The sequence below is a fragment of the Pelobates fuscus genome, chromosome 13, assembly GCF_036172605.1.
Source record: "Pelobates fuscus isolate aPelFus1 chromosome 13, aPelFus1.pri, whole genome shotgun sequence".
NCBI lineage: Eukaryota > Metazoa > Chordata > Amphibia > Anura > Pelobatidae > Pelobates > Pelobates fuscus.
In genome coordinates this window covers 26,337,065-26,365,060 of record NC_086329.1, presented here as the reverse complement: position 1 = coordinate 26,365,060, position 27,996 = coordinate 26,337,065, and the positions used below count along the sequence as shown (strand labels likewise).

Below are 27,996 nucleotides of genomic sequence, written 5' to 3'. Positions count from 1 at the left end.
ACGCAAAAATGTCCATTTTAAAATGAAAATTGTGTTTTCTTTACTGTTCACAATTGAGAAACAAAATACAATAAGGCAATTTAATGCTGGAATGATTTCACACACAAAATCAAACGGACAAATTAAAACGATGTTATGTCTGTCAAACCCCCCCCCCCCCCCCCCCCCCCCAAAAAAAAACTGTAATTTGGGCTTACACCTGCGTAATACGGATTTTCATTTATTTACAAAAGGTATTTGTAGCTTTTAAAGTATGGCTTATAGCCCCAGTTCACGTCCTTCCATACAAGAGAGACAACAGGTGGAGAAACTATGAATATTGCACATCACTAAACAATTCTCAAGAGAAGGGGTACAAAGACAAAAAACATTGAATGTATCATTCCACTGAGACACTTGTATTTCCACAGCACTATGAAGTTGGTGTCTAGGCCCGGGTTTAAAATTCTCTGTCACAGAAATGTCCATTGTTTCGATAAGAAAAACACTGTAAAAGTACAACTGTTCCTCCTGACACAGCCAGTGAAATAAAACGGAAGGGATTGAAAATATTAAAAATGAAAAATTTGTATAAAAGGTGGATGTGCGTGCTCGAATACCATAACATGATATGGACACCAAGCCAAATCCCAGAACCTAAAGCTGTGTCATGTACTTTAAATGCATCCTGAGGATGCACACATCAGAAGCTGATGGAGCTGTTCTTCTGATGAAATACTGCGGTAAAACCCTAAATTCCTTGCGAACCCACGTGATCAATTTTAAAACTTGGTCATTCTACGGATAATTTCAAATTACAGAGCTACTAAATAACTGGAAAAAATAAATCACACAAAGCAATTATCATTAATGACTGCTTGTGTTAAACAGTCACGTTTTACAGAAGTTGATGGGTACAGAGAAATGCACGTATTCATTATTACCAGGATGTCAATCATAAAATAAAGTCTAAAACAAAGAAATGTCCAGAAAAGACAAAGTAACTCACTGTAAATGTAAAGCTGCCTATAGGATGTCCCTAGCCATTGCACCAAATGCATGTGATTTTTTCTTCACTATCTCAATAAGAACAGTAAGGTACAAAAGAATGTGTAGGATTGTGGAGGTCCAGTAATAAATCACTGTGTGCAGGACCGTACCGGAAGCTAGTACTAAATAGCTGTACAAAGCCATATCAATAATGTCACATACATTTGGGGCAAGAATTTACCCAGAGGATCACTTCACTTATGTCTGCTCTATATGGATTTACCAGAAAGGTAGTTTTTACCTAGCTGGTAGTAACGATATATATTTTGGTCCACAATTGTAGAATTATTACATGATTGTAGCAGGTTTTTTTTTTTTTTAACAGGTAAAAAGCAACTCAAGTATTACATTTGGAGGGAAAACATTAAATCCACATTTAAATGACTATGTTTCATATGTACTTTATGATGTTAGAGCTTTCTAAACATTAACGGAGAAGGTCATCACTATGTCCTATCTGTCGCATGGTTGGCTTTGGTTGATCTACAACCCAGGCTATTCCCCCTTATACAAGAAATAATCACCCTACAGGCAGCTAAAACAGCAAGACAAGCGTTTAAAAAATATGTACAAAATTGAAAGTCTGGCTGCCACAGTACAGCAAAAACAATTAAAAACGAACCCACTAGGAACCATCATTTTTCAGCAACCATCATTTTTCACTACACAATATATAATGCAAGTTTCAAGACACTGGGATTTCCATTAAGACGTCCTCAGATCGACAGATCTTTCCTGTTTAATTAGAAGTTCTGAAACACGTTGGCACTTTGTCCATTTTTTTCCTTTTTTAAATTTATTTTATTTATTTCAGTGTTGATGTCCTATCGATAAGACCAGTGGTATTAAACAGCCAAAAACCAAAGCTGCCACCTCCAAACGACTCAGTCCCTTTGCAGCACCACCTTCTGGTTTGTGACTGTGTCCCATGCCTCCCACCTCAGGGAGAACGTGGACTGTGGCCACGTAAAGGAATGTCCCAGCAGAGAAGAGCATTGCGACTCCTGTGGCATTTACTTCAGAGAGGGCCTCTTTACTGCTCTGTAGAAAGACAATGAGATATGGCACAGAGTTTAAATTACCAGCTCGTATGTCCTTAAAACATTCTATTGGACTGTATCTTAAAAATTCAGTCTAAGCACAATAAGAATTTAGCATTACTGCAGAGCAGATGGTAGAGAGTACTCTGCAACCTCTCTCAGCTCAGAGAGTGGTTTAGAGCCGCAGCAATTAGAAGACAGCCAGCACCTGCACCTCCAGGCTGCCAATATTAATTTTATCCAAATTGAGTGTGGAGGCTCCATGAACAACTTGGACTGAGCTCGCTCTTAACCACGAAGAGAGATCCAAGCTCAAGAGTGGTCAGCGATTCTGCTAATCGATGCTCACGGCCTGATTGGTGAACCTGAGCTGGGTGTAAAAGGACCTAATCCTAGGTGATAAGTGGGACTGCTCTTGGATAATAAACTATTTATCCCATAAAAATTAACACAAGCATTTGCTTTAAATCCTAATATTGAAAGCAGACAGCCTCTGCTCATTAACCCTGGCAGCCAGCCAGACACCTTATACCTTAATGAAACAACCTCTTAGAATCTTTCCAATTGCAAATTGTAAATCTCTCTAGTAGCACTTGGAATTCTGATTTGTTACTGAGAATTTGTGACTAGCCTCACCTTGCTTAGGCCCAGGTATGTAAGCATTGAGAGAACAGGAGCTGCCAAGGCAAACACCAGGAGATGCTTGCGTATACGATTCCGCTCCAGTCCAGCATGCATAAGGAAAGACACCAGACCGAATGCCGCCGGGGCCTGTAAAGAGTCAGAGCAGGAATAAGTCTGTAGCATAGGATACATTACCCAACACATAATTATGCACTCAGGCTTGCCAAAATATAATTTATCTAACAGTGCACAAAAAAATAATAAAAAAAAAAAAAAAAAAGATGGAGCCATACACATACATGCCTATGTGCTTAAATGCAAACACAAAAAATAAGGAATATAGTCGGGATGAGGACCTCATACCTTGTGCAACATGATGGCCACAAACACAATAAGCTGAACACTAGTCTGAGATGTAGAAGCAGCAGCTCCCAGGGCAACACCGTCGGCTATAATAAGAGAAATACACACAAAGATTAATGTAGGGTTTTTTTCTAAAGATAATGTCAAAACACATGAAACATGACTAAAGAACAGATTAGAAAGTAATGGATCACTAATAGAATGTCAGGAATTGCTAACATGGCAATTACTACCCCATTCTATTTTTTCTGGCTAACACAACAGTGGACTGTGAGATACCATCATACAAGGGGGGAAGTAAGAAAAAATTTCAATCACTGTACATGTTATGGTTACAGAGCCAGATCAGCAATCTATAATGGAATGAGACAGAACAAAATGTAGCAACGTAAAATAGTGCAAAAAAGCCTCTAATTAGTTAACTTGCAAGTGAAATACAAGTCACACATTCCTCTGCTTGTTTTGCAGACTCTGAAAGTAATCATGCTGCATTTTTGTAGGTGATCTGCAATCTGAGCCCATGTTATATTACCATCACGCTATGCATGTATGTTGACAGAGAAGTTTTGAACACAGTCCTGTATAAATGGGTCATGTGACCTACTCTCACATCTCTAAGATGGTCATAAACACAAATCTCCTGCTTACCCTAGTTATGGTTGTTGCAAAATGTAATTTATACCGGTCAGCAGTGTCTAAACTGAGCTTTCACCAAGATGATATTAACAGTACTGATTCTAATTGCAACCAAAACCAGGAGGCATTAGAGCAGCACGGAAACATTTTGTTTTGTTTTTTCTTTTTAGCTTTCTTTTCGGGCCTTGTATTTTAATGATTAAGCTCCATTCTTTGCCATTTGCCTTTTTTTTTTTTTTTATATATTTATTATCTTTTTGTCCTTGCATTGGATCTTAATACTTGGACGCCTCCATTTTGTGCTCCTCTGTCCATGAAGTCTGCACTTTGCCCTTCTGTGGGATTCTTTTAACTGATGGATTGTGGGTAAATTAGCTTAGCATCTGAAATGGAACTTTGCTCAAGTTCCGCTCATTGCCAAAAATCATGCATGCCTTGAGAAAAAGTAGTCCCTACTTTTTCTTATATAGAAATAACAAAATAAGGTGAATTACAAAAATGAAAAACAAAGCAAAATAGGGGGACAAAAAATTATTATTAAAAAAGCAAAATCTGAAACGTCACAGAGCTACTTTAATACAAGATAGTCTGTCCTTACAGCAGAGTAGTGTATTAAAGTTTAGATCTCATTAATAATGGCTCTATTCATATCCAACATTTACCCCATTTTCTGTTAAATACCAGAGGTTACAGCACCTCCATTGAGATTTACAGTAGAAATTTCTCTATCCAGACATTCAAATCTTTCTTGTGATTTGTTTGGATGGGAACCTTTAGCTTGAAGACTTTGACAGTAGGGCTTTCTGTTAGATCTTTAACATAAGTTTAGAGGTCTTTGAATGACAAGAAGGACTCTATGTTTTGGATCTTGATCGGTCTGTTACAGGGTAGGAGGGGATAGATTGGGGTACAAAGCCCTGGAACATATAAGAGTCTATCTTCTGCGGTTACATTCCCAACATGCATGTGTCATATCATTGTTGTCTCTTTTGTTCATTAAACCTAGTACCATGTACTTAGTGCTTAATCATTACTCTTTTTTTTATTTTATTTTTTACAATGTTAACAGCATTTCTGTAAATTTAGTAGTATGTTATATGCTCATGTATTTTTTTCTCATATTTTCACCACTTTTTTACAACAAAACTTTATTTAAACAGACTTTGCTTTGCGGTCTGATCTGGCAGCTTATATTCTCAATACTGATTTTATTAGAAAGTCAACATTAATTAAAATAAACACAAACCTGCAGCGTGGACCACAAGACCGAGGGTCGTAGTGATCTTAGAACTGGCGGCTCTTGCTGCCTCTGGATCTGAAACACAGAACAGCAACGAAATTAAAATAAAAATTTTTAAAAAAAAACACACACACTCTTACATTCAGCTCCCAAGTTCCTTAAAACCCCACCGATCTTTACTTACCATCCGCAGAGTGCATGTGAGAGCTGCCAATCTGATCTACCAGTAGCATGAAGACAAAGCCAAGTACCAACGAGACTCCGATATAAGCATGCAACTGAGAGTGGTCATGCTCATGTGCAGTGGCAATTTCAGGTCCTGTTTCCACTTCTTTTACCTTCTGAATCTCCCCCAGCTCATGATGCTTTGCTGAGAAATAGAGCAGACCACAAATTTTCTTACAAGTAATGAAGAATTCCATAATATAAGGAACAAAAAAAATATAAAATAAAAACTAAACTATTAAAGGGTTACTCCAGCGTCCATGACCACTTCTGTTTTTAGAAGCGGTCATGGAGGAAGGAATCTGTATGTGCAGTGACAAAGGGGCTAGTTACACTCCTGATACATGTGACTTACACTGCCCGGAATTCTGTTCCAGAACATTTTACCATTACTTCTGTGCAAAGAAATATATGTCTATGGTCAGCGTGCACTGGAGGCGGACATAGTGAGCTCCCACTATTGCAGGCAGCACCTACAAGGGGAAGCTTCTATCTCCCCTACTACCTTTATTTCTTCATATTTGCCCATTTTAGTTTTTCCCTTCCTCTTTCCCTCCCCACTGCCTCCCTCCCAACTCAGAGCACGCGCATGCACTCTAAGTTAGTGAGAACAGTCCAACCAAATAATGCTCTATGAGAAGTATTTTATTGGACGACGGAGAGGGACGTGATGTGCAGCCTTGTATATAGATAAGGTTTAACTTTATTTTGCAGGATTTTCTAAAGTAATAAAGGGGGGACACCTATTAACTAGTGTCCTATAGAGAAACATATAGTGCAATGCAAAGGAAAAAGACGAAATAAGCCTTTAACCCCTTAAGGACCAAACTTCTGGAATAAAATGGAATCATGACATGTCAGGCACGTCATGTGTCCTTAAGGGGTTAAACTAAATAAAGTAAAGGAAAACAGTAATTATTTACAGAGCAAATATCAATCTTCATTGTGGTGCAACACTGTGTGTAATGGTAAACACTGGAGAATGGAACGTGAAAGAGGATAAATAGAAACAAGGAAGGAACTCAGCAACATGAATGGTTAACTTTTATCCTACTTCGCTTTTACATGAACTATGGTCGACTTTCTTTCACACAATCTATTTACTGCCGTATGTTCTTTAACATGATTACATCAACATTTTAAGAAAATTTACAAAGAAATGACTTATTAATGTAAGTTTTTGGATTATCAGATTTCTAATAAAACATTGTCACTTTGGACAGAATTCTAGTTTTGCCTTTGGAAAAGAGGAATGTAATCTCCATGTGTTGTCTGCATTTATATAGAAAATACAATTAAAATCAGACCAACCTTCAAGTATTTCTTCATAGAGAGCGTGAACACCTTCTGGTATGATGACAGCTAGCGCAGTACCACAGAGAAGGCCAGCACCGAGAACAGTCACAAGTTTTAAGCGTTCCTACACCATAAATAAATAAATAAATAAATAAATGGTACTAGTTTTACCAGCATTGCTAATATTAAAATAAAAAAAAAATCTGAGCGCCAGGCATCACCAAAACACCCAGGATACTTAAAGGATGATACACATCGGGCCAGAAATGACAATTGAAATGTATTATACAATGTACAAGGTATATAAAAAGAAAACAAATAATTGACAACACAGATTTGTGATTCCCACTGTATTTTAAATTGGTGACATAAAAGCATAGGTAAATTTCATTCATAACCCTACTCATGCCCAGTCATTTTTTACAGGTGCGTTCTTCTTGAAAACTCAGGAGTGAAACGCAAAATAGCTTCCCGAAGCAAATGAGAACAGCGACAGGCAGACAGATACTTACCTGTCTTCACGGTTGTCTTCTAAACTGCAGTTCAGCTCACTGACCAGTGCTGTCAGCTGCTGAGCAACCAAAGTATGAGACGAAAAGTCTTAAATGAAGTTCACGAACATTTAAAGAGACGTGCTAGGCACCATTATCCCTTAACCCCTTAAGGACCAGACTTCTGGAATAAAAGGGAATCATGACGTGTCACACACGTCATGTGTCCTTAAGGGGTTAAATTGACAAAATAGGACCAACACAAAGTTGATATGTCCCCACTACCAAGGCTCAATGCCTGCAAATCTAAAGACTGCGCCTCTTTTTTTCTTGACGATTGGTGGGCAACGAAGCACTCAGCATAAATCACACATACAGGTACATTATTCGTACATGCAAGATCTCCTCTTGGGACGCAGCAACTGCAAATTTCTCCACGTCAGCTCGGTATGTGTGCTAAAAGCTAGAGATGAAACACAAGTTTTTAAGCAGATCTTGCTTTAAAGCCTATTTTGCAGGTTTGAATGAACAGTAGTGCCCTGACACCATAACCACTAACAAAACTGTTGTGTTAGGTGCCTACAATATTTCCTTTTAAAACAGTAACTACATAAAGTCAGCACATTCTGCTTGCCTAGGTATTGCTGAACCTTAAAATTTAGGACGTGATTTGTATGTGTACCTTCCCATACACTGCTAAATGACTGAGGAAAATTCTATTATCTCGGGAGACTTACTTCAGAAAGCACAATATTTCATTCCTATGCTTAAAGTGCAGGTTCGTGTCCTTTGGCAAGGATGACGGGGGGAAAAAAAAACTTCATGGCTCAGTACCCAAAGCTATCAAAAATCAGCGCCTGGAAGATTTAAATGGACAATGGAAACTTTGTTCATGATTCCAGTAATTGTATCTTTCTTTCTATCATCCAGTACAGCAGTGGCTGATGGGTACTCGTCCCACTTGAAAAGGATAAAAGAGTTTAAAGTGTTCCTGTCACGACGGACTAAACGTAGCAATAATACAGCACATAAATGTATCTATAAAATGTATAGATTTTATAAAAAAAATGTATAGGTTTTTATAAATGTATAGGAGTTTAAAATGGAGTCTCTCCCAATCAATTCATTCTTGGCATAGAGGTCTAGGTTGAAAACGGAGTGACAGGGGAGAGAATGAGAACACTACTAGAGGCGGTTCTCCTGCTCACCGCACTATACCACTAGCAAGTGGGCCTTGTGCTTGCTCGGAGAATATATGAAGAGTGATAATTATCTCTCCATTCTAACGCTAGTAGAAGTGTTCCTAAGCAACGTCAGCTGAGTAATATCAGGGCAGGAGCAAGGTAGGAGCAGACATTAGATGTTACATGGCTGTGCATATACCAGTCAAACATTTGAGCGCAGATCTACCGAAGGGCAGGTTTGAGCTGTTGTCTGTTCTCAGTATTCTCTTGCACCCTGTCTTGTTGCTCTTCCTGAGTTTAAAGGGTAATCCAGACATGCTCACTGTGCCTAGAGGGGTACCGGTTGTACCTCACTGACAAGGCATACCAAGGCTAAAACGATCATCTGGGGTTGCCATATCTCTCATTCATTTTGGATCAGTCTGATATGCAAATGGTCCTGGTTCTTTTTGTAATGGCACAAGATGAGCTAAAACCAGACTGAGATCTGAGCGGGGACCCACCGAAGGGCAACTACTTTCAATGATTTTATGGCATTTAAGGTTACTTTAAGTAATTCTGGTGGTTGTTACTCAGAGTGGATAAAAATAAATTTTAGGGGGCGGAGCCTGGACACCATACCGAGCAGACGTGTCTAACATGAGCTCCAACCGAGCGGGCAAAAACGGGGCAAAAAGCGGGGGCAACATGGCCCAAAGTTCATCACGGGTGCACCACCCACGTCGGGGGTGCCCCGCTGAATCGATCGTCACTACCCCGAGGCCCATCGGAGCAGGGAGCACGGAGATCCAGGCGCGGCCTACTGAGGCAGGGGAGAGGCGGCCGCTCTCCTCGGCACTGAGGCCCTCCAGAGATTTGACTTCAGCCTGCCCCCCCCCCTGGACCGGCGGGGGTGATCCCGGTCCACCAAGCGGAGACGACCCGAGGCGGACCAAAGCAATGCAGGCCAGCCTGCGGGCAAAACGCGAGCACAGAGCTCCACCTAAGATGGCGGAAACCATGGGTGCTGAGAGCCCCACCAACGCTACACATGATATCCTGGCGAAGATTGACAGACACTTTGCACTGTTTTGGCAGCGGCTAGAGTGCAGACTGCTTCAGCCTGCCCCATTTCACAGTGATGACCCTACCAGGCAGAACCCACGACCAAATAGCCGGCCAGCAGCCCAACACCAGGACACCCGATCGACACCGCGGAAGGCGCCAAAGCCCCGACTGCCGCCGGGTCGCCCTTGCACAAGGCGCAGGCGAATCAGTGCCAGGCAGCAACACAGGGGGAATCCCCGTGCAGCAACGCGGAGTCCAAGACGTAAACCCTGGCGCACACTACAGCAACCAGGTCCTAACCAGCCGGGAGAGGGAATACTGGTGCAGCGCGGAGAATACCCTGAGAGGCACCCAGCGCGTAACCAACTGAACACCGGCATAGCCCTGATTTTAAGAAAAAGCGGTAAACTCCAAGCGATACCCACAAGCAACTTCACCATCACCTCACCAAGTGAGCATACCGCCCTCAGACAGGTCACCCCCATGCCGGACAGATCTGTACTGGCTGGCATAGGCTGACCGGGGCTCCGGGACTGAGCTGTGAGTAAGGCCCTTGGCTGCTCGCCATCACAACATGGCAGCGCAGGGGCTTATCATATATATACATGTCGGAAACCCCAGTATTATCTACCAGGCTTAACTACCACATGCACACCTAATGGGGGGGCATACTGCTAGAACACATCTCACTGTGAATACCTTAGGCCTACCAACGTATTACTATTAAGTGGGCAGACCATACACACCAACCCTCAGCCCATCCGCAATATACATTAACTCTTATGACCAATAATGTAGTCAGTTCAATGTCATGCCTATCAAAAATGATGATCGTTAAGCATAAATGTGTATAAGACAGGATGTCACTTTTCATGCAGCCACCATATCTTATGTCTTGTTAACTGTTGAACCTTGTTTGTGCATGGAACCAGTGGTTCTTCCCTCAAAGTTTAACTAGCTCGTGTCACAGCATCTTAATTTCATGTTTAGAAGTGAAGCGAGGTCACGCAATGTTATGTGTATGCCTAAACACCGAAAATCGTTAATGTTCATTATATACTCTACTTTTATAAAAATGTGCTAGACTAAACATGTACCTCTTTGTTTAAACGTTGATATGCGCTGGAGAATTGCCTTTGGGGTACCCCATGCGCGACTGTATTAAACCTATGCACTACAAAAATAAAGAATTGAAGAAGAAAAATAAATTTTAATAAAATGATTTTGGATGTAAAATCGGTCTACAGATGGTTTTCTATTGAAGATACATTATTGTCCAAAGGTCATTAAGCAGGATTAGGGGTTAGTTATGTAGCACAAGGCTGTATATATTTATGCACCACTACACTTTTGGTAAATCCAAGTTAATAACACTGTGTCTCGGGGGCGGGGCCGGGCGGCCATGCCAGCAGGCTGCAAGTTGATACAGCTCCAGGGAAACTCATCTAAAAAAGGGTAAAACACCCAAGAAACTCAGCTTGGAACCCCCTGAGAGTGCGAGATACCTGGTCCTGGAGTGTCCCGGTGTAGCTGGAACCCCTGATATCGGGTGGACCGGGTCCTGGTGAGATGCTCCGGGGCTGGGAGGACTGAGGCCTAGCCGGGTGGGGGGGGGGGGGGGGGGGGGGGGACGGCCGCTGCCCCGCTCTCCTTCCCGGCAACGACTGGGAACCGCTTCAAACCCGGGGTCCCCGGCCCTGCCTACCCCCCCTCTGGTCCGGCGGGGGTTATCCCGGCCCCCACCGGGCAGGCGACCTCATTGCAGTGCTAATGGGCGACTCAGCGCCAACAGCTACCAAGCGGCCCTGACAAAATGGCTGACAGATGCTCCTAACCAGCAAACCGCCAAAGACGACGCGCGGAGCGGGAGCCCCCACGAACAGAGCCACGACCACCCAGGGCACCTTGATGCGACCACGATGGGGCAGCGGCGGAGACCTGTGATTCTGCCGTCTACCAGACTGCAAGCAGACCTCCTCACCAGCGGAAGATCCAGCACCTGCATTGACCGAGCCGCCTCACTAGAGCTCCCTATCACGCACACCGCAGACCAACACTGAGGCAGTGTTAAATAACATATCACAACGTGACCACACCTGATTGCCGAGACCTGCAAGACATCATTCCCACACTCGCATACCGGCAGGAGGAAAAATACCATATGAGGACTGTCTGTATGCCGGAGCGGGGGACACTGACCACCGCAGTCCCTGATGTCAAAACCGACAGGCACCCCAGCTCCTTATGTCAGACGGTACCTAAAGCAGTATCCGCTGGACCTGTGGCTGACAGCCTTCCCAACATGAATCCTGGCTGTGGGTATTCCCAAATGGACATATCCATTACCGGTACTAAAATGGAGGCTGTAGTTAATATTGGACTGATGCCCTAGAGCAGTTAACAACCTAGCTAGCCACAACCTGCCTGGTGGTATAATATATAATATATATATATTTTTTTTTTTGAATACTCGACTTAAAATCAGCTACTGTATTACACAGGTATATGCCATCTTTTAGTATTACTGTTAGTGCGTAATATAGGCATACATTTAAACGACTAGTCTGCCTCACATGATGCAATGTTACCTCTGCTAGCTTCACATCTAATTAATTGACTCATGGTGTTCTTAATGCCTATATGTCACATTACATCTAAATTACATACCTATCACCTTAAGCGCAGTTAGATATGTTCAAAGCATGTTATACCACAAAAGCGTGGTCTAATAGTCTAATAGTCTAATGGTCTAATAGTCTGATACCTTCATGTAATATAAAAATGTGCCGTATAAACTGTCACACTTTGATATGTCATGGAAATGCGTGAAGATGCTGTTGTGGCTCTGCACGCTCGATGTCAAACTATGCACAAGAAAAATAAAGAATTTAAAAAAATAAAAATAACACTGTGTCTCTAGAAAAAACATGCACTTTTTAACAGCCAACATGTTTTAAAATAAAGTACAGAAAAATACCTTACTCCCTTTACTATTCCGCAAATCTATGTACACACAATGAACACCAATGTCAATCACAATAATCCCTCCAGGACCCATTTAGGTGATTACTGGTTGGTACTGATAAAATAAATATAAAACCTTTCTAGTTTTACAGGGTGTCAGGAACAACACAGGGATCCAATAGGCAGAGCGCAAATAAGAAAACGTATAGCGGATGTTAGAGTTGCCGAACCAGCATAGCAAGCTTAACTAGCAAGGACAGAGAATAGTCAGGGACGAGCCAAGGTCAGGGAAGCCAGAAAACTAGAAAAAGTGATAATCACAAGCATAGTCAAAGGGAAGGAGAACACAGAGTAGTCAAAGCTGAGCCAAAGTCAAATAACAAATATATATCAAACCAGAAAACGCACTAGAGGGAACAAAGTAACTTGAACCACAACAGGGTAATGATTCAAAGCATACGCAACCTTTTTATAGTGTGCCTCTTTTAGAAAGAGACACCCCTAAAACCTTAGATTTTGAACGTTTCGGTTGGCCATGACCTCATGACACAGAAAAATCAAGTAAAAAATGGCGCTATAAAATCAGTGAAAATAATTTGAAATATCACAACAAAGGCTAGCAAGCACTAATAAAAGTGAAAATAACTCTAAAACCACTCGAATAGTATGTGCAGAAAAATGTGCGCTGTGCCTTTAAGTGCTAATTAAACAATTAAAACAGTCTATGAACAAAGTCTATGTCCCTCCTGTTTAGTATTATTTTTGTGCTCCTTCTGTTTTTAATTGTTTAATTTCTTAATTAATTGGTCCATATATTTGTGTTTGTTATGAATTTTTATATGAAGTAACATCTATATCTTTTTTCCCATGTAGTAGGATATTTGTATTTGTATATGCACATCAGAGCCTATTATTTCCCTTTATTTAATGATACCATCAGTTTAAATTCTATACAGTGGACATTTGCATTAAGAGACATTTAGGCAATATGCCCTTGAGTTCACTGACTTTTTTCACTATTGGGACTAACTATGTGCATCTGAAGAGAAACCACGCCTACAGAGACGGGTATATATTGTGAGAGACTGCAACCACCTGAACGTGATCTGAGAAAGCCGACAAGGCGAAACGCGTCATCACGTTTTTTGGACGCACAACGTCAGTACGTGCTACTAGCACCTCCTATTCCCGGAAGCATTCAACCACTGGAAAGACCGCAAGTGCATGCCGCGAGTCCGAAGTGTTTTGTGAACCATCCAAGCTTTCCAGGGAGAGGGGTGATAATTTTATATTTTACTTTGTACCAATAAAAGGCTTATTTTGATTCCGGTGCCGTCCTGCTTGTTTTAAGCACACCATCCTACTGTTCTACAGAATCCTGCAGGAAGGATTTTAAAGCATCATAAGTTAGAGCAGACTTTATACTGCTCTACCATTGTGAGTTGCCAATTCACTTGTTATTTATATTACACTCATCATACGGATTTACACTATATTGGTTTTCTATTGTCTTTATTTATATGTGGAGCGATTTTAAGAGATACTACTTCAATCTGCAGCTGTTTCTATATTTTGAGGAGTAAGTGTTTCTCTGGTTATATTTCACAAAAGCACAAATCCACATAATATACAACATTGGAATTTATTTATTTGCACTTAATATAATTAATATATTGTATTTGCACTTTATTCACTATTGTTTGATCAATATTTGTTCATAGACTGTTTTATTTGTTTAATTAGCACTTAAAGGCACAGCGCACTTTTTTCTTCACATGACCTCATGACGTCGGCGCACACACACATCGTCATAAAAAGGGGTGGAGTCACAGCGGCCAGCGTCAGAACCGCTGAGATAAGGGGCAGAAGGCAGAGGACGGTCCTCCTCCTGTGGGAGGAGATCCACAGACTGGGTAGAGAGAACAGGTACCCTGACACAGGGGTATTATAATAGTTAGCCTACTTGGGGGAAAAAATTGCTTAATTTTCATTAAATTTCTTACAGCGGAGCGTGTTTACAACTTCTTTAATCACATATTTCCTGCTCTGTTAATAGCCTGCCAATGCCTCATAAGAAATTATAAAGTGTGTGTAGGGAGACAGAGTCACAGCCAGGTGTGACTAGGGCTACACAAATAATGGGATTTAACTCCTAAAAGGCAGAGAGTTGGGCTGTAAGACTGTAGGGGAATGATCTATACACCAAAACTGCTTCATTAAGCTAAAGTTTATTTGATGCTTATACTATCCCTTTAAAGGACCACTATAGGCACCCACACCACTTCAGCTTAATGACCAGTGCTGTCAGCGGCTGAGCGACCCAAGTATGAGAAGAAAAGTCTTAAATGAAGTTCACGAACATTTAAAGAGACGTGCTAGGCACCATTATCCCTTAACCCCTTAAGGACCAAACTTCTGGAATAAAAGGGAATCATGACATGTCACACATGTCATGTGTCCTTAAGGGGTTAAATTGACAAAATAGGACCAACACAAAGTTGATATGTCCCCACTACCAAGGCTCAGAGAAACTGCTATGTTTACAGATGGGCTAATCCAGCCTCTAGGAGCTGTCTCATTGACAGCCGCTAGAGGCACTTCCGCGCTTCTCACTGTGATTTTCACAGTGAGAAGACGCCAGCGTCCATAGGAAAGCATTGAGTATGCTTTCCAATGGACTGGCTGAATGCGCGCACGGCTCGTGCCGCGCATGTGCATTCAGCCAATGACGGGGAAAGGAGGAGGAGAGTCCCCAGCGCCGAGCGAGCCCGGCGCTGGAGAAAGGTAAGTGATTAACCCCTTCCTCCCCCTAGAGCCCAGTGGGAGTGGGGCCCTGAGGCTGAGGGGGACCCAAGGACCCTATAGAGCCAGGAAGACGAGTATGTTTTCCTGGAACTATAGTGGCCCTTTAACATGAAGAGGGGATGGGACTTCCAGAAGTATATGGACAGTCATGGAATTTGAACCTCTAGGGTAGCTGGATAAATAGGGTGAGCTTGTACAGGTCTCATTTATTGTTTTTCTACAACCAGGAAGGGTTTAATGTGGAGCCTTTCTTTTCGAAAATGTTTTTTTCCAGGGTAACACTTTTTACACAGGGTTTTATACAAAGTGAGAATTCAGGGTGAATTTCAAATTTAAGATGAAAATAGCTGAAATTGGAGAAATTATCCAATTCAGTTAGCCTGCCAAATTAGCTACTTTTGCCTTAAATTTAATCGGACCAACACCCAAGGCTGTCAGACAATAGACTTCTCCTGCCTGGCAATATCCATTTCGTTCAAAGTTTGCCTCTGTTCTAAGTACACACAATGTGCTAATCTCAGTAACCTAAAACAAGCTGCCCGTGGCTGAGTGAATTATACAAAGCTCCTACCCTCCTCCTTCTCTAACTTCCCAATAATTAAAAATGTTACTTAAATTCTGCCCTACCTTGGACTAGAGAAAAGTATTATACTCCTTACACCATAACTTTAGATCTTCAGTTATAATACACATTCAGCAGGGAGACAGACCTTACACCACAACCGTATAGCTGCAGTTACAATATACTATGTGCAAACAGAAAGGGACAGGGGACTTCATAAACCATAACGTTACAGCTGTAGTTCTAATAAATTGTTTACGGGAGGGAAAAAAAAAGGACCTCCTTACACCATTTGCAATGCCTACAAAACAAGTTCAATAAGATGCAGCAATTTTGCAGCTTAGTGTGTCCTTTTAAATATCATGGTGTAAAGCCATGCTCATTGTTGTTGTCACACTCTAGATTGTCTACAGGCCCAAAACCTATGAAAGGGACGGCTCAGCTATCTCCCCTCTCCCCCCCCCCCCCCCCCTTCCAGTGTATATTGGATTTTTTTCTGAACGTAGACTTGGGCCAAACAATTTATATTGTAAATTTTTATTTTAGCTATTGATTTAGAGCAAATTCTGGTTAGCACAAGTTTTCTTATCACTGATACCACCAAAAACACGTTTGGATTCAACCACAGATGGAAAGCAGCAGTGATTCAGATATTGAAACATCAATGACGAAAGTAGTGATTCTGGTCCTGACCATGAAACCACCTCTGCACATTTATCTACTCCCCCACCTATTTCTGCATTGTACAACATGATTCCAGGCCACAACATTACCCACTTTGTTATACCTGCCATAAAGCACAGACTATAGGCAAGAACAATGAGGCTGTTCCTTTGTGAAATACAAATAAGGTGCATCATGCCATCTTAAACTGTAAAATGGCTGTATGTGTATACACTAATGCAGGTCAAACAATTAAAGGGACACTATAGACACCTAGATCCCTTCAGCTCATTAAAGTGGTCTGCGTGCAGTGTCCCTGTCACCTTAACACTGCAATGTAAAACACTGCAGTTTTAGAGAAACTGCAACGTTTACATTCCAGGGTTCAGACTGCCTCTAGTGGCTGTCTCCCGGATAGCCACTACATGCAATTCCTGCAGTTTCATGGAGGACTGCATATGACAACTTCCTGCGTCTTCCAAATCTCCATAGAAAAGCATTGATTATTAGCTGCCAGCTGAATTTACTCCTGAATTTATATTTTCTCTAAATATCTGCTTCATGATTGACATTTTGGACTATGTAACAAGATATGAAACAGGAACAATTGCTTACCTCTGAAAAATTAATTGCAAGTGGAATGATTCCGGACACGTAGCAGCCAATCAGCATGGCCAGGGAAAGAAGGCTAATGGAGCTGAAATCGTCCATGGTTACCTTGTCTTAGAAGACTTGACCTTTTGAGGAGACATAAGTGACATGCAATGTATTATATCAAAAGAACCATGAACCTAATATTTTGTATTTTAGCATAGTTTATTAACTAGGTAAATAAATAATATAGAGTTTGGATCTTCATACATACCAAACAGTAAACCATATTTTATTCACACAGCACCAAACTTTCAAGCTCTTAATGCAGTGAGTATAAGGTAAAACTTAAACAAAAACAAGCCAAACTGGTAAAACTATCACTAAGATTTTCTAGACAAAAGAAGAAAAGTTAATAGTTGATAGTTATTTACTAGCCTACCAAATACTAGACTTTGGGGAGGGAAGGGGACATTAATATATTTTTAGTTGTCTGTATAGGCACTTTAGCTTATTTAAGTGGTCTGGGTGCAGTGTCCTTGTCCTCTAAACCTTGCAATAAAAGAAAATGAAAAAAATAAATAAAAAAACTTCAGTTTTAGATAAACTGCAATGTTTATATTGGAGAGTTAAGATTGTCTCTGGTATCTGTCTTCTAGCAGTTTCAAAGGTTTTTAACTCAGTGAAACGATGCTGAACGTCCTCACACTTTTCATGAAGACGCCCAGCGTGTTGGAAAACCCCATAGAAAAACATTGATACATTTAAAGGTCTAATGCGCATGGCATTAGGTTCTTGAACTGCCGTGATGTCCATGACGCAAAGTCTGACCCAGCTCAGATGGACATTAGCACTGGAGTCAGGCAAGTGAAAAAATACCTTCATACTTTAGAGATATACCAAGAAATGACCCGAGATGAGGCTCTTTCCTGGCATATCACGTGGCAGCTGTTACCATAGGTTATAACTATCAATTTAGACAAGGCCAGGACCGTCATGACACTAGGAGCTCCACACTGCACAGTGTGCATTATGTCTTTAAAGCATGACCCGTCACCAGCTGTTCTCGAATCCCATACTTCACAATCCGCCAAAAGAACGAGCAAATCATGCAACATACCGTTAATTATGTAGATAATGCCTATTACAATAACAGTGTTATGTGCCATGTAAGTGGAAGGTAAACATAACTCAAACACTTAAAAATAAGATTTCAAAAAATGTAATTTCTATTTATTTATTTTGATTGTAAGTAACAAAAATGTATTTTCCTTAATAAAAATGTAAACATGGAAAAATAAACTAAAAATAAGAAGACTAAGTACAACAGATGTGACACTGCACTATGTAGTGGTTATAGTGATAGGACAAATGGTCAAACGGTTTCCATTTTCACAATTTACCCCAGGTCCACCCCGTGCTGTTCACCTCCTTCAGGAGAGTTGGAAGTGTTCTGCACTGACCTAGCTTGGCAATGTAGGATTTATCTCACAGGAGTTAACAGAAACGCCATGCTAAAACATCTGGTTCTCCTGGAGGCTGCAGACCACAGGTAACTTGTCAAACTGTTTGACTACTTATACATGGTAGGGCGCTTGAGCAACTTAAACCAACTTGACTATTTACCTGCCTATTCTACAGCTCAGTTACAGCTGAGAGCTCTGTTCATTGAGTTTTAAGCCTGACAGTGCAGGTTTAGTTCTTCTCGGACCGCAGGTAAAAAGTTAAATTGTTGGGGGGGGCGTGGCCAGCCGTGAACCTGAACAGACGTGCTGGTGGAGAGCTCCGACCTCCACCATTCTAAATCGATTAAAATACCACGAAGAAAGGAGAAAAACGAACATAAAACTTCACCCACTGCTACCCTAACCCTCCCGGGTCAGCTATGGGACGAAAAAACAGAAAAACGGCGCACGCAGAGTGCTATAACTTACCTGACATCCGACGGTCCTTTGACAGGCCGCAACAACAGGCCCGACCCAAGATGGCGCTGGAAGAACCACAAAGTTCCACCGAGTCCGAGGAATCCCACGAGGAAGGGAGATCTGGGGGATCGCAGACCACGAGTGGGGTACACCGAAAGGCCGACTCAGACTCAGACACCTCGCCTTCCACTAAAGGAGACATCAAAAGGCTCCTACTGGACTTGCGGGCAGTTTGGAAGGCAGATCTCGCGGCTGTGCAAGCCGAGATGGGGAGCATCACTAGGCGAATCGAGGAGGTGGAAACACGAGAGGAAGACAGGGATGGACGGCTCGAAGCCACAAGCTCCCAAGTCGAAGCCCTATCGCAACAGGTGCAGAGGCTTACACGCACTGTAGGCTCTCTGGAGGCACGACACCGTAAACGGAATATACGCATCCGCGGTGCACCAGAGACAGTGGGCCCGGAGGCCTTGCTAAACTACGTCAATAAAGCGGCAGAAGCACTAGGCATTTCAGGAGAACACGGAGAACCATCCTTAGTCTCCGCGTTCAGAATCCGGAAGGCCCCAACGGCGCCTGTAGATGCTCCCAGGGACATAATTGCAATCACCCGAGATGTGTCATTCAAAGGGGCGATACTAACCCAAGCCAGGAAACAACCCACTGTCCAAGTAGAAAACCATCACATTAGGATATTTGATGACTTACCATTCTCGGTTTTGCTAGAGCGACGCAAACTGCAGGTCGTCACCAGGCAACTAAGAGAAAATGGTGTAAGATACAGGTGGGGAGTCTCCGGAACCCTGGTGGTGACCCGCGGAGATGAAGTGCTCACCGTGTCGGCGGGAGAGGACCCCACAAGATTCTTGGCTGCACTGAAGCTACCGGATACCCACCTGGACGCCTCGGACACACAGGGGACTCCAACAGAGGGGTTAACCCCAAAGCCACGCGAACAACAAACCAAACCCAGAGGAGGCCAACAACCATCCCGCCCAGAGAATCCTCCATAGGACTCCAAAGGACAACAGTGAGCCCCACAGGGGAAGACCTGAGTCCTACATAGGGCGCGATCAGTACTTTTGCCGGCTTTCATAGTTGCTGTTAAGACTCAAGATTGGGAACGGAAATCCCTTTGACCTAACTACAGCTAACCCAAGCTACCCTCCACGCATACCCAAGATACCGATGAACACTTGCCTGAACTCCAACGACTAATTACAGTCTGCTCCCATTTATTTTACAGCTTAACCCCTCGGCTCCTATAATTTCACATCACTTACCCGCACCACAGCTAAGTTAAACAAGTTTTCCCCACTGTGATGATTTCACACTACTAACTTTGGCTTAAAGACTGATCTGTTAGTGCTATGCCTAGATGAACGTTTAAGGATTATTTTATTTGTACCTTTATGGCTATTATGTCTGCTTTTATTGTTTGTATACTATGTGCAGGCCCCGAAGAACTCACGCTATAACTTTCACTGGTCATATAACGTGTGACACCTGTAGTATAGGGCACAGAGGTTAAAGACATGCTTTACGGCAATGCGAGTTTAAGGCGGTTTTGCCTAGGTCTAGCAGGACGCAGCCCTTGCAGGCCCGCGGTGCGGCGCTTAATCGAGACACGGCCAACCAGTTAACTACAGATTTCACTGCTTTAGAGGAATTTACTAGTCACTTTTTACTGCTCGTTTTGCCTTGCTGTGGATATACTTGCCCCGCAGGAGCAACCCAGAGATCGAGGTACTACCGGCAACTGTGTCTATAGCGATGTGTTTGTGACCCCCATATGGTAGCAGATCACGGGCCCCCTTCAGATAGCCACATGTACCCGTCAGTGTCCACCCATGGGCCAGGGTTCGGATATAGCGGCTTATATCTATGACATCTACTGTTCTCCTCTTTTACATGTCCTGGGGAGCTGTTAGCAATAGACTTTATTGTACATTTAGATATTATTGCTTAAAACATTTAAAGTTTGTACTACCAAAAACTCCCTGTGAGGCCATACACAGCGGAGCCAAACACCGCGAGCATACCAACTGTTTTAATTTTTCTCACTTCTGTGTAGTTCTTCTTTAGCCTCAGATAGTACATTGACCCGGGACGAGGGAGCTCATCATTACACCAACTAACCACATGACCCCACAAGAATGTATTACCCACCCTGGCTATTGTTCAACTCGAATCAGGTTTCCAATAGTGAACTTACTGCATGTACCAGGTCAAAGCAACGTTTACTAAGAGTGTATACTATTTTATGTTTTAACTATAGCCGATACGAAAAACATGTTTGCTTTTCCTCTCCTTGTTAAATGGCGCACAACTCCATACTTTGGGTCCGCTTAAGCTCCCAACGAGGTAACCCTAACAACAGGAACCCCAAGGGGTTGATAACCCAACACACCAAACTGCTCACCCTAAGCCCAGTTTATCAGCAGGCAAAGACATATAACCTGAATTAATCCTAAGCCCTCATGCGTAAAAGTGAGTTGAAGGGTGATGTATACCTTAAGCCCGATAGAGCCGTTAAACTGGGGAGCCATACTGATACCCCATAACCCAAGAGGAACAGCATAGGGCTACAGCGCACGGCACACCCTTAGTCCGCACAAGCGGCTGGTGTATTATACATATCAGCGTTAATAATGGTTACTACCCATACAGGCCACTGACGGCACCAGAGAAGCTAGCATGTCCGGCGCAGAGTGACTCATGTTAATTATTATCTACTGTGATGATTGAATTGCATTCCTTTTGATTATTTTTCTCTTCTTGTAATGAACGTTTGTAAACTACCATCAAAACCGGTGGGCATTTTCCCACCACAAAAATAAAGAATTTAAAAAAAAAAAAAAAGTTAAATTGTTCTAAAACTGTCACTATGTACAAGGAGGGACCACCAGGGAACTCTAGGCGTCTGGGTTCTAGAGATGACCCAATATTTTAATGGATTAATAATATATGCAAACACAAATCAAAATTGCATTATGCCTTTCAGGTTATATAACTTTAGTCAACCACTCATTCAAATTAAATTATTTTCCCTCTGCCATGCCTTCATATAATACGATTTATCCAAAGACCATAAAAGTTATGGAAAAAAAAAAAAAATATTATATACATCGCTTTCTACCTGTGTCCTAAAGGCAAATTTTTTTTCAAACCGTAATTTATCTAGACCAGTGCACTTATGATCTAACTCAGGGACTTCCAAAATGTCTTTAAAGTCTACTAGCCATAATTAAATTATTTGAAGAAAAACAACTTTATAAAAAAAATAATAATAATAATAATAATAATAATAATAATAATAATAATAATAATAATAATAATAATAATAATAATAATAATCTGATATTTTAACATTTTGCACTGGGACAAAGCAGAGATCAACTTTGTGCTGTACAAAAGCTACTGCTGAACTACATCATGACCAGCAGCACTTTTGAAGTAGCAAAGATACAAAAAAAAAAAAAAAAAAAAAAAAAAAAAAAGGAAACACTGCAGAATGTTATAGAGAGGGGACAGAGAGGGAGGGCTAATGGTGTAAGAATTATTAACCTCCAATTATATCAAAATATAAACTAAAAACACAATGAACAATAAAACCATCATACATGGGTGCAGAATGGGTCTCCCTCTAAATAAGCTCAGTAATGTGAAGACCAGTTTGTGACAGAGCAGCAACAGTGGACTACCCCTCATACGACGCTCAGCCAACCCCCTTTCCCCATGGCTGCCTGAGCGTGCTAGGAGGGGTAGTCCAGGCACTGGCGCAGGTGAATAGTTACTGCCATGGCCTGCTGCCCACTTCATACCAGGCTGTCCAGTCACGGCCGATGGATTGAGGGAGGACACCTCTCTCTCTGGTCCGCTGGGCTGATGGGCTGATGGGGAGCTGTCAGGCCTTCAGCAAGTGTTCCACGTCCGAGCGGCCATCTTGGTTCTCCCCCCTCCTCTCCTGGTGTAAAGCTGGTGCCATGGTGTCACCGCGCCGACTGCTTCCGGGGTCACCGGGCTGCTGACGTCACAGGGAGGCCCTTAGAATGCACACAGAGTAAACAGTACAGACAATACAAAGCACCCAGTGTCACAACATGGTACATGACATAGCACAGGGAGAGAATCATGTCTGAGCTGGAAACATTGTATACAACAACCATTTTACAGCTTCACTAATTAGTGGTGTTTTTTTTTTTTTTTTTTTTTATTTAGTGCAATAAAACCCTTAAAATCACTGTAGGGGGTTATTCACTGACTTGTTAGGAGTTACAAGTGCATTTTTAAGTTTTAGGCCACAAGTTGTTAGTAAATAAATTGCTTTGCCAACATACTAATACAAAACACTTTTTCAGTTTATACCCCCAATGAAAACTTCAAGCATTTTTAGTATAAATTAATAATATTATTTTTTTTTAAGCGTTTTTAGTAGATCTAAAAACAGCTTGCAAAAGCTGCAGCTCCCATGTCTGTAGACTTTACAAGCCCTCCCCTTCTAACCCCGCCCAGACTTTCTGTGGCTGTCCAATCACAGACTTCCCACTGCAGCTCAATGGGAAGTTTTTGCAAGGCAGGTGCTCTGAGCAATTGGCTGCCTCTTGGTTAGCTCCACTGAGCTAAACAACCAGGAAGTAACAGGACTGGTGGTCTGATTGACAGCCGGTGGGAGGTGGGTGTTACCAGGTAAATATTATAATAGTATCAATTTCTATTGAAAAAAGGAGAACACACTCTTCAGATATTTTCTTTCATTTTCACTTACTTATTTCCAGTGCCAAGACTCCCGCGACGTCATCAAGGAGGCATGGTCTTCACCAGCATTGGTCCAATCCAATACTCCTCTAATGCTTTCCTATCGACTTCTGCATCAGATTACCGAGTTTTACTCAGTCATTGCAGCGGAAGCAACTCTAGTGGCTGTCATACTAATTTCACCCTGTAAAGTAAACATTGCAGTTTCTCAACAACTTTAATGTTTTACTTTGAGTTAAAAGGACACAACCACTGCATTTGGACCACTTTATTGAGATAAGGTGGTCTGTATGACTCGAGTGTACTTGTAAACTGGATTATTAAATCAAATGGTTTCATAGAGACGATTTGATTGGTGCAGCATTGCATTTTGTTGTGCATATGCAGTAGTCTACCAATATGTCCCTGTGGTTAAACATTGGATTGGATGAGATCATCAATCTTGACAAGTGAGACCAGCTCGATGAGAGTGGAAGACTAAAGGCAGGGCTCGCGTCCTGCAGGAACGCGTGGGAACGGCGTTCCTGCACTTTTTTTCACAGCAGGAATGCTGTTCCCCCTGCAGGCATTAAACAGGGGGCGGCAAAAAATCCTGCCCCAATTGCCCTGTGTTCCCCCTGTCATGGGGGGGGGGGGTCACCTAATGGACCCCACCCCCGGCAGGCAGCTGTCTCCCTTTTACACGCGGCGAGGGAGCTGTGTTCTCTCTGCTCTGCTCGCTCGCGCGCCGTTTTCTCATGCCGGAAGCCTCAGTAGACATGAGAAAAAGCATCAGTAGACAGCCCGTGCGGCAAGAGGGAGCAGAGCAGAGAGGACACAGCTCCCTCTCGCCGTGTGTGACAGGGAGACAGACGCCTGCCTCACTGCAGCCCCACTGGACCCCAGGGACCCATCCATGCCAGCTTTCCCAAAAGGTAGGGAGGCTGGGTGGATGGGAAATGTTAATTTTAATAATATCAATAATTTGTATATATGTCTGTTTGTGTGTGTGTATGTATGTATGTGTGTGTGTGCGTGTGTATGTGTGTGTGTGCGTGTGTATGTCTGTTAGTGTATGTATATGTGCGTGTTTATGTCTGTTAGTGTATGTATGTGTATATCTGTTAGTGTATGTATGTGTATGTCTGTTAGTGTATGTATGTGTGTGTGTGTATGTCAGTTTATGTCTGTTAGTGTATGTCTGTGTGTGTGTGTGAGTGTATTTATGTCTGTTAGCGTATGTACGTGTGTGTGTGTGTATCATTGTATGTGCTTCTGTTAGTGTATGCACGTTTGTGTGTATGAGTGTATGTGCTTCTCTTAGTGTATGCATGTGTATATTTGTGTGTATGTGCTTCTGTTAGTGTATGTGAGTGTCTGTCAAATCAGTGAGAGTCTGTTTGTCATTTAGTGTCTGTCAGTGTGTGTGTTTCTCTTTCAATGAATGAGTGTGTTAGTGAATGTGTGTGTGTGTCAAATTAGTGACTGTGTGTTTGTCCTTGAGTGTGTGTGTTACTGTCAGTGTGTATCTGCCAGTGTCTGTCAGAGAGTGTGCTTAAAGGGACACTATAGGCACCCAGACAACTTCAGCTCATTGAAGTGGTCTGGGTGCAGTGTCCCAGTCCCCTTAAACCTGCAAGTGTAATTATTGCAGTTTCTCAGAAACTGCAATAATTACCTTGATGGGTAACTCCACCTCTAGTGGCTGTCTACCAGACAGCCACTAGAGGGACTTTCGGGTGATTAGGTGATCAAAAGTCGCCTAACTGATGCTGGACGTCCTCACCCTGTGCATGAGGACATCCAGCATCTGCTAAATACCCATAGGATTTAAACTCCTTCAATGTTGAGTGGGGGAGGGGATGACACGAGGGAGAGGGCACTATAGGGAATTATAGTGTCAGGAAAACAGCTTTGTTTTCCAGACACTATAGTATTTTTATAAAAGGAGCAAGAAAAGGTGGAGTCTAAAGAGGAAGGTGTGGGTTCTTAATCAGGAAGCGGTGCGCCCTTGATAGGAAGGGGTGGTAAATTTAGATTAGGGGGGTGCTCGGGTATAGTCATGCCTAGGGCAGCACAAAATTAAAATACACCACTGTGTGAGTTTCTGAGTATGTGTGTGTGTCTGTGAGGGAATGTGTGTGTGCAAACGTTTATATATGCATAGGAGAGTTTGGGGGGGTTGGGAGGGAGGGGAGGATGATGGGTGAATTCCCACACTTTTTTCCCCAGGACTTGACCCCTGACTAAAGGTAAGCAAATCTCACATTTTCAACCCTCACAGTGAAGGGCAGCTAAATGAACATCAGTAATTATACAAACAGGGGATGAATAATGAAACACACTGATACAAAAGGGGATGAGAACACATGGGTTTGCATGGGTTCGCACTAGGATCAGCAGTGCTCCCTATATGGTTTTAAAGGCTGGTGGCCAGACGCGCCTGCCCATTATGGACATTGTTAGTGACACGGCCCATGTCACAGACGATGCCTCCTCTATGGCCCGTCCATCCAATGACGATTCTTTGGCCATGAGTTTTGGGAGTTATGTTTTTGATTGTGTTGGACTTGCAAATATTTCCATATATGTGTAATTTTCATAATGTTGATTATATCTTAATAAAAAATTCTAATGTGACAGATCACCGATTCAGTTTAATTTTGGGCTATAAAACACACACAAATAAGCCCTGCATTTAAACTCTCACTAATCTTGGGCAGCAGAAATGGCTATAGTATAACAGCATAAATCAGCCCAAATATATAATCAAAACGAAAAAAATGCCTGTGCACTATCCCTGTACATATATTGAAAACAATATGGTTTTTTTTAGTACCACTACTGATAAATCTGTTAGGTTTTCTCTATTTATATAATCTCAGCGTTTGAAAGTTTTGGGATAGCATAAGACACTTATTTGGTAATTAAATTAGGTGGCCCGTCTTTATAAGATAAAGATCAGAAATGGTCCAGTACATCACAGTACATCTCATTAGAACTCAGCACCTTTATTGGCTCCCATACAAGTACAACTATCAGAGCTCCCACAAATGTGGAAACATTTAGCAAATGCCTACATCAAATTCAAGTAAAACAAAGGTCTAAGCACCGTTTTAAAACGCCATTCAGAGTACATTTGATTAATAGGGGGCATATCTAATTAGCCTTTAGGACCCACACGCTAGTACAAGCTATCGCATTTTAATTGCTCCGTGCTCTGGTCGTGGCAGGTAATCTAAGAAAAGACAGCATTTAGTTTGACATTTTAGCTTACGGTTGAGGAGTGTACTTTATATGAACTGCTAATATTAGTGACAGTCCATCAATCAAAAGTGTAAGAGAACGCAGTGAATCTGATGTCAAATGAGCTCCATGGATTGGAGTAACTCATCAGCTTAATTGTCCTAAAGTAGTGTGCAGAGCCATAGCACCGTTTAATTACAGATAACGTGCAGCAATATTTGGAGAATACAGAAGATGTAAGCTCTGCTGATTTGTGAATTCAGTGTGAATTTAACCAATACAAATCCAGAGAAGACTGAGAAGACTATAATGCATTGTAAATAACAAGGTCAAGTTCATAGGTTCTCCCTTTCCAAAGAGTATAACAGACCACAATAAAAAGGGCTGAGAGTTAGAGCCTGGAGGAATGTCTGGGGATGTCTGTTGCATGTCAGATCCTACCTAAGTTCCAGAACAGTGGTGTATCTAATGGTCAAAGACCAAACCGATATGTGTGATGAAGAAAAGTTGGAACAAGATGGTTTCTTCAAGGCTCAGGAATCAGAGACTCGGTATTACTGCTGCCAAAATAACAAGAAGACTGGAACTTCATACTGGCCATTTAGTTTACAGGCTGAGCCAAGGATGCATATTAGGCCTTCTATTTAGAAGATAGACTTTCAAGACTATAAAGGCAGCCATGCTCACTGAATTCACTCCAACATCAAAGCCTTACAAGCACAGGTTTTAGGAATCATAGCTGTTCTTCATAGAGCCCAACATTAAATCTGGGATCCAAGGGATTCCATAATCCCTAGCCATGACAAGAAAGTAACATGCTACACAAAGCACAGTAGTTATTCAATCTTTACTGTTAATAAAACAATTTGTTAATGATGACATGTGTAATGATATTATCAGGGCTCAGAATTTCAAGTCCTATGCTACAAGACACACCTAAAAGTAACTTTGGCATGGACTATCCATGGCAAACTCACGAAAGTTGGATTTAATTTCACTTGCCAATGGCTAGTAGCAAGTGGAAATGTTGAGTCCTGATGTTGGAAATCACGTGCAAAATATGTTATTTTCACTTTTTAGGCTGTTTTTTGGCAAATAGTAAGCAGTTTTGCACATTCTTCCTCATTGTTTAAAGGGACACTTCAGGCACCCAGACCACTTCTGCCCGTTGGAGTGGTCTGGGTGCCAACTCCCACTACCCTTAACCCTGCAAGTGCAATTATTGCAGTTTTCTATAAACTGCAATAATTACCTTGCAGGGTTAACTCCACCTCTAGTGGCTGTCTCCTGGATTCTAGCAAAGATTTCCTTTGCTAGAGCGTCGCTGG

The 27,996-nt window shown here is 42.1% G+C and overlaps 1 protein-coding gene across 1 annotated transcript; it reads right to left on the bottom strand.

Moving 5' to 3' along the window:
- Positions 1–186: 186 nt before the first annotated feature.
- On the bottom strand, positions 187–22,694 carry SLC39A9 (solute carrier family 39 member 9). The gene is made up of 8 exons (XM_063439119.1): positions 22,510–22,694; positions 16,785–16,906; positions 6,469–6,577; positions 5,117–5,302; positions 4,939–5,007; positions 3,057–3,142; positions 2,706–2,840; positions 187–2,070 (listed from the first exon to the last, which is right to left on the bottom strand). Exons 2-8 carry the CDS (start codon positions 16,878–16,880, stop codon positions 1,840–1,842), a joined length of 912 nt encoding a protein of 303 aa, XP_063295189.1. The 5' UTR covers positions 16,881–16,906; positions 22,510–22,694; the 3' UTR covers positions 187–1,839.
- Positions 22,695–27,996: the final 5,302 nt, after the last annotated feature.

What these genes read in the sequence shown, in the direction of transcription:
- SLC39A9 (XM_063439119.1), bottom strand. Translation starts at nt 16,880, where the DNA reads ATGGACGATTTCAGCTCCATTAGCCTTCTTTCCCTGGCCATGCTGATT. An exon ending in TCACATGCACTCTGCGGATG is followed by an intron (nt 5,008 to 5,116) that starts GTAAGTAAAGAT and finishes TCTGTGTTTCAG; the next exon opens with ATCCAGAGGCAGCAAGAGCC. An exon ending in TGGCCATCATGTTGCACAAG is followed by an intron (nt 2,841 to 3,056) that starts GTATGAGGTCCT and finishes GACTCTTTACAG; the next exon opens with GCCCCGGCGGCATTCGGTCT.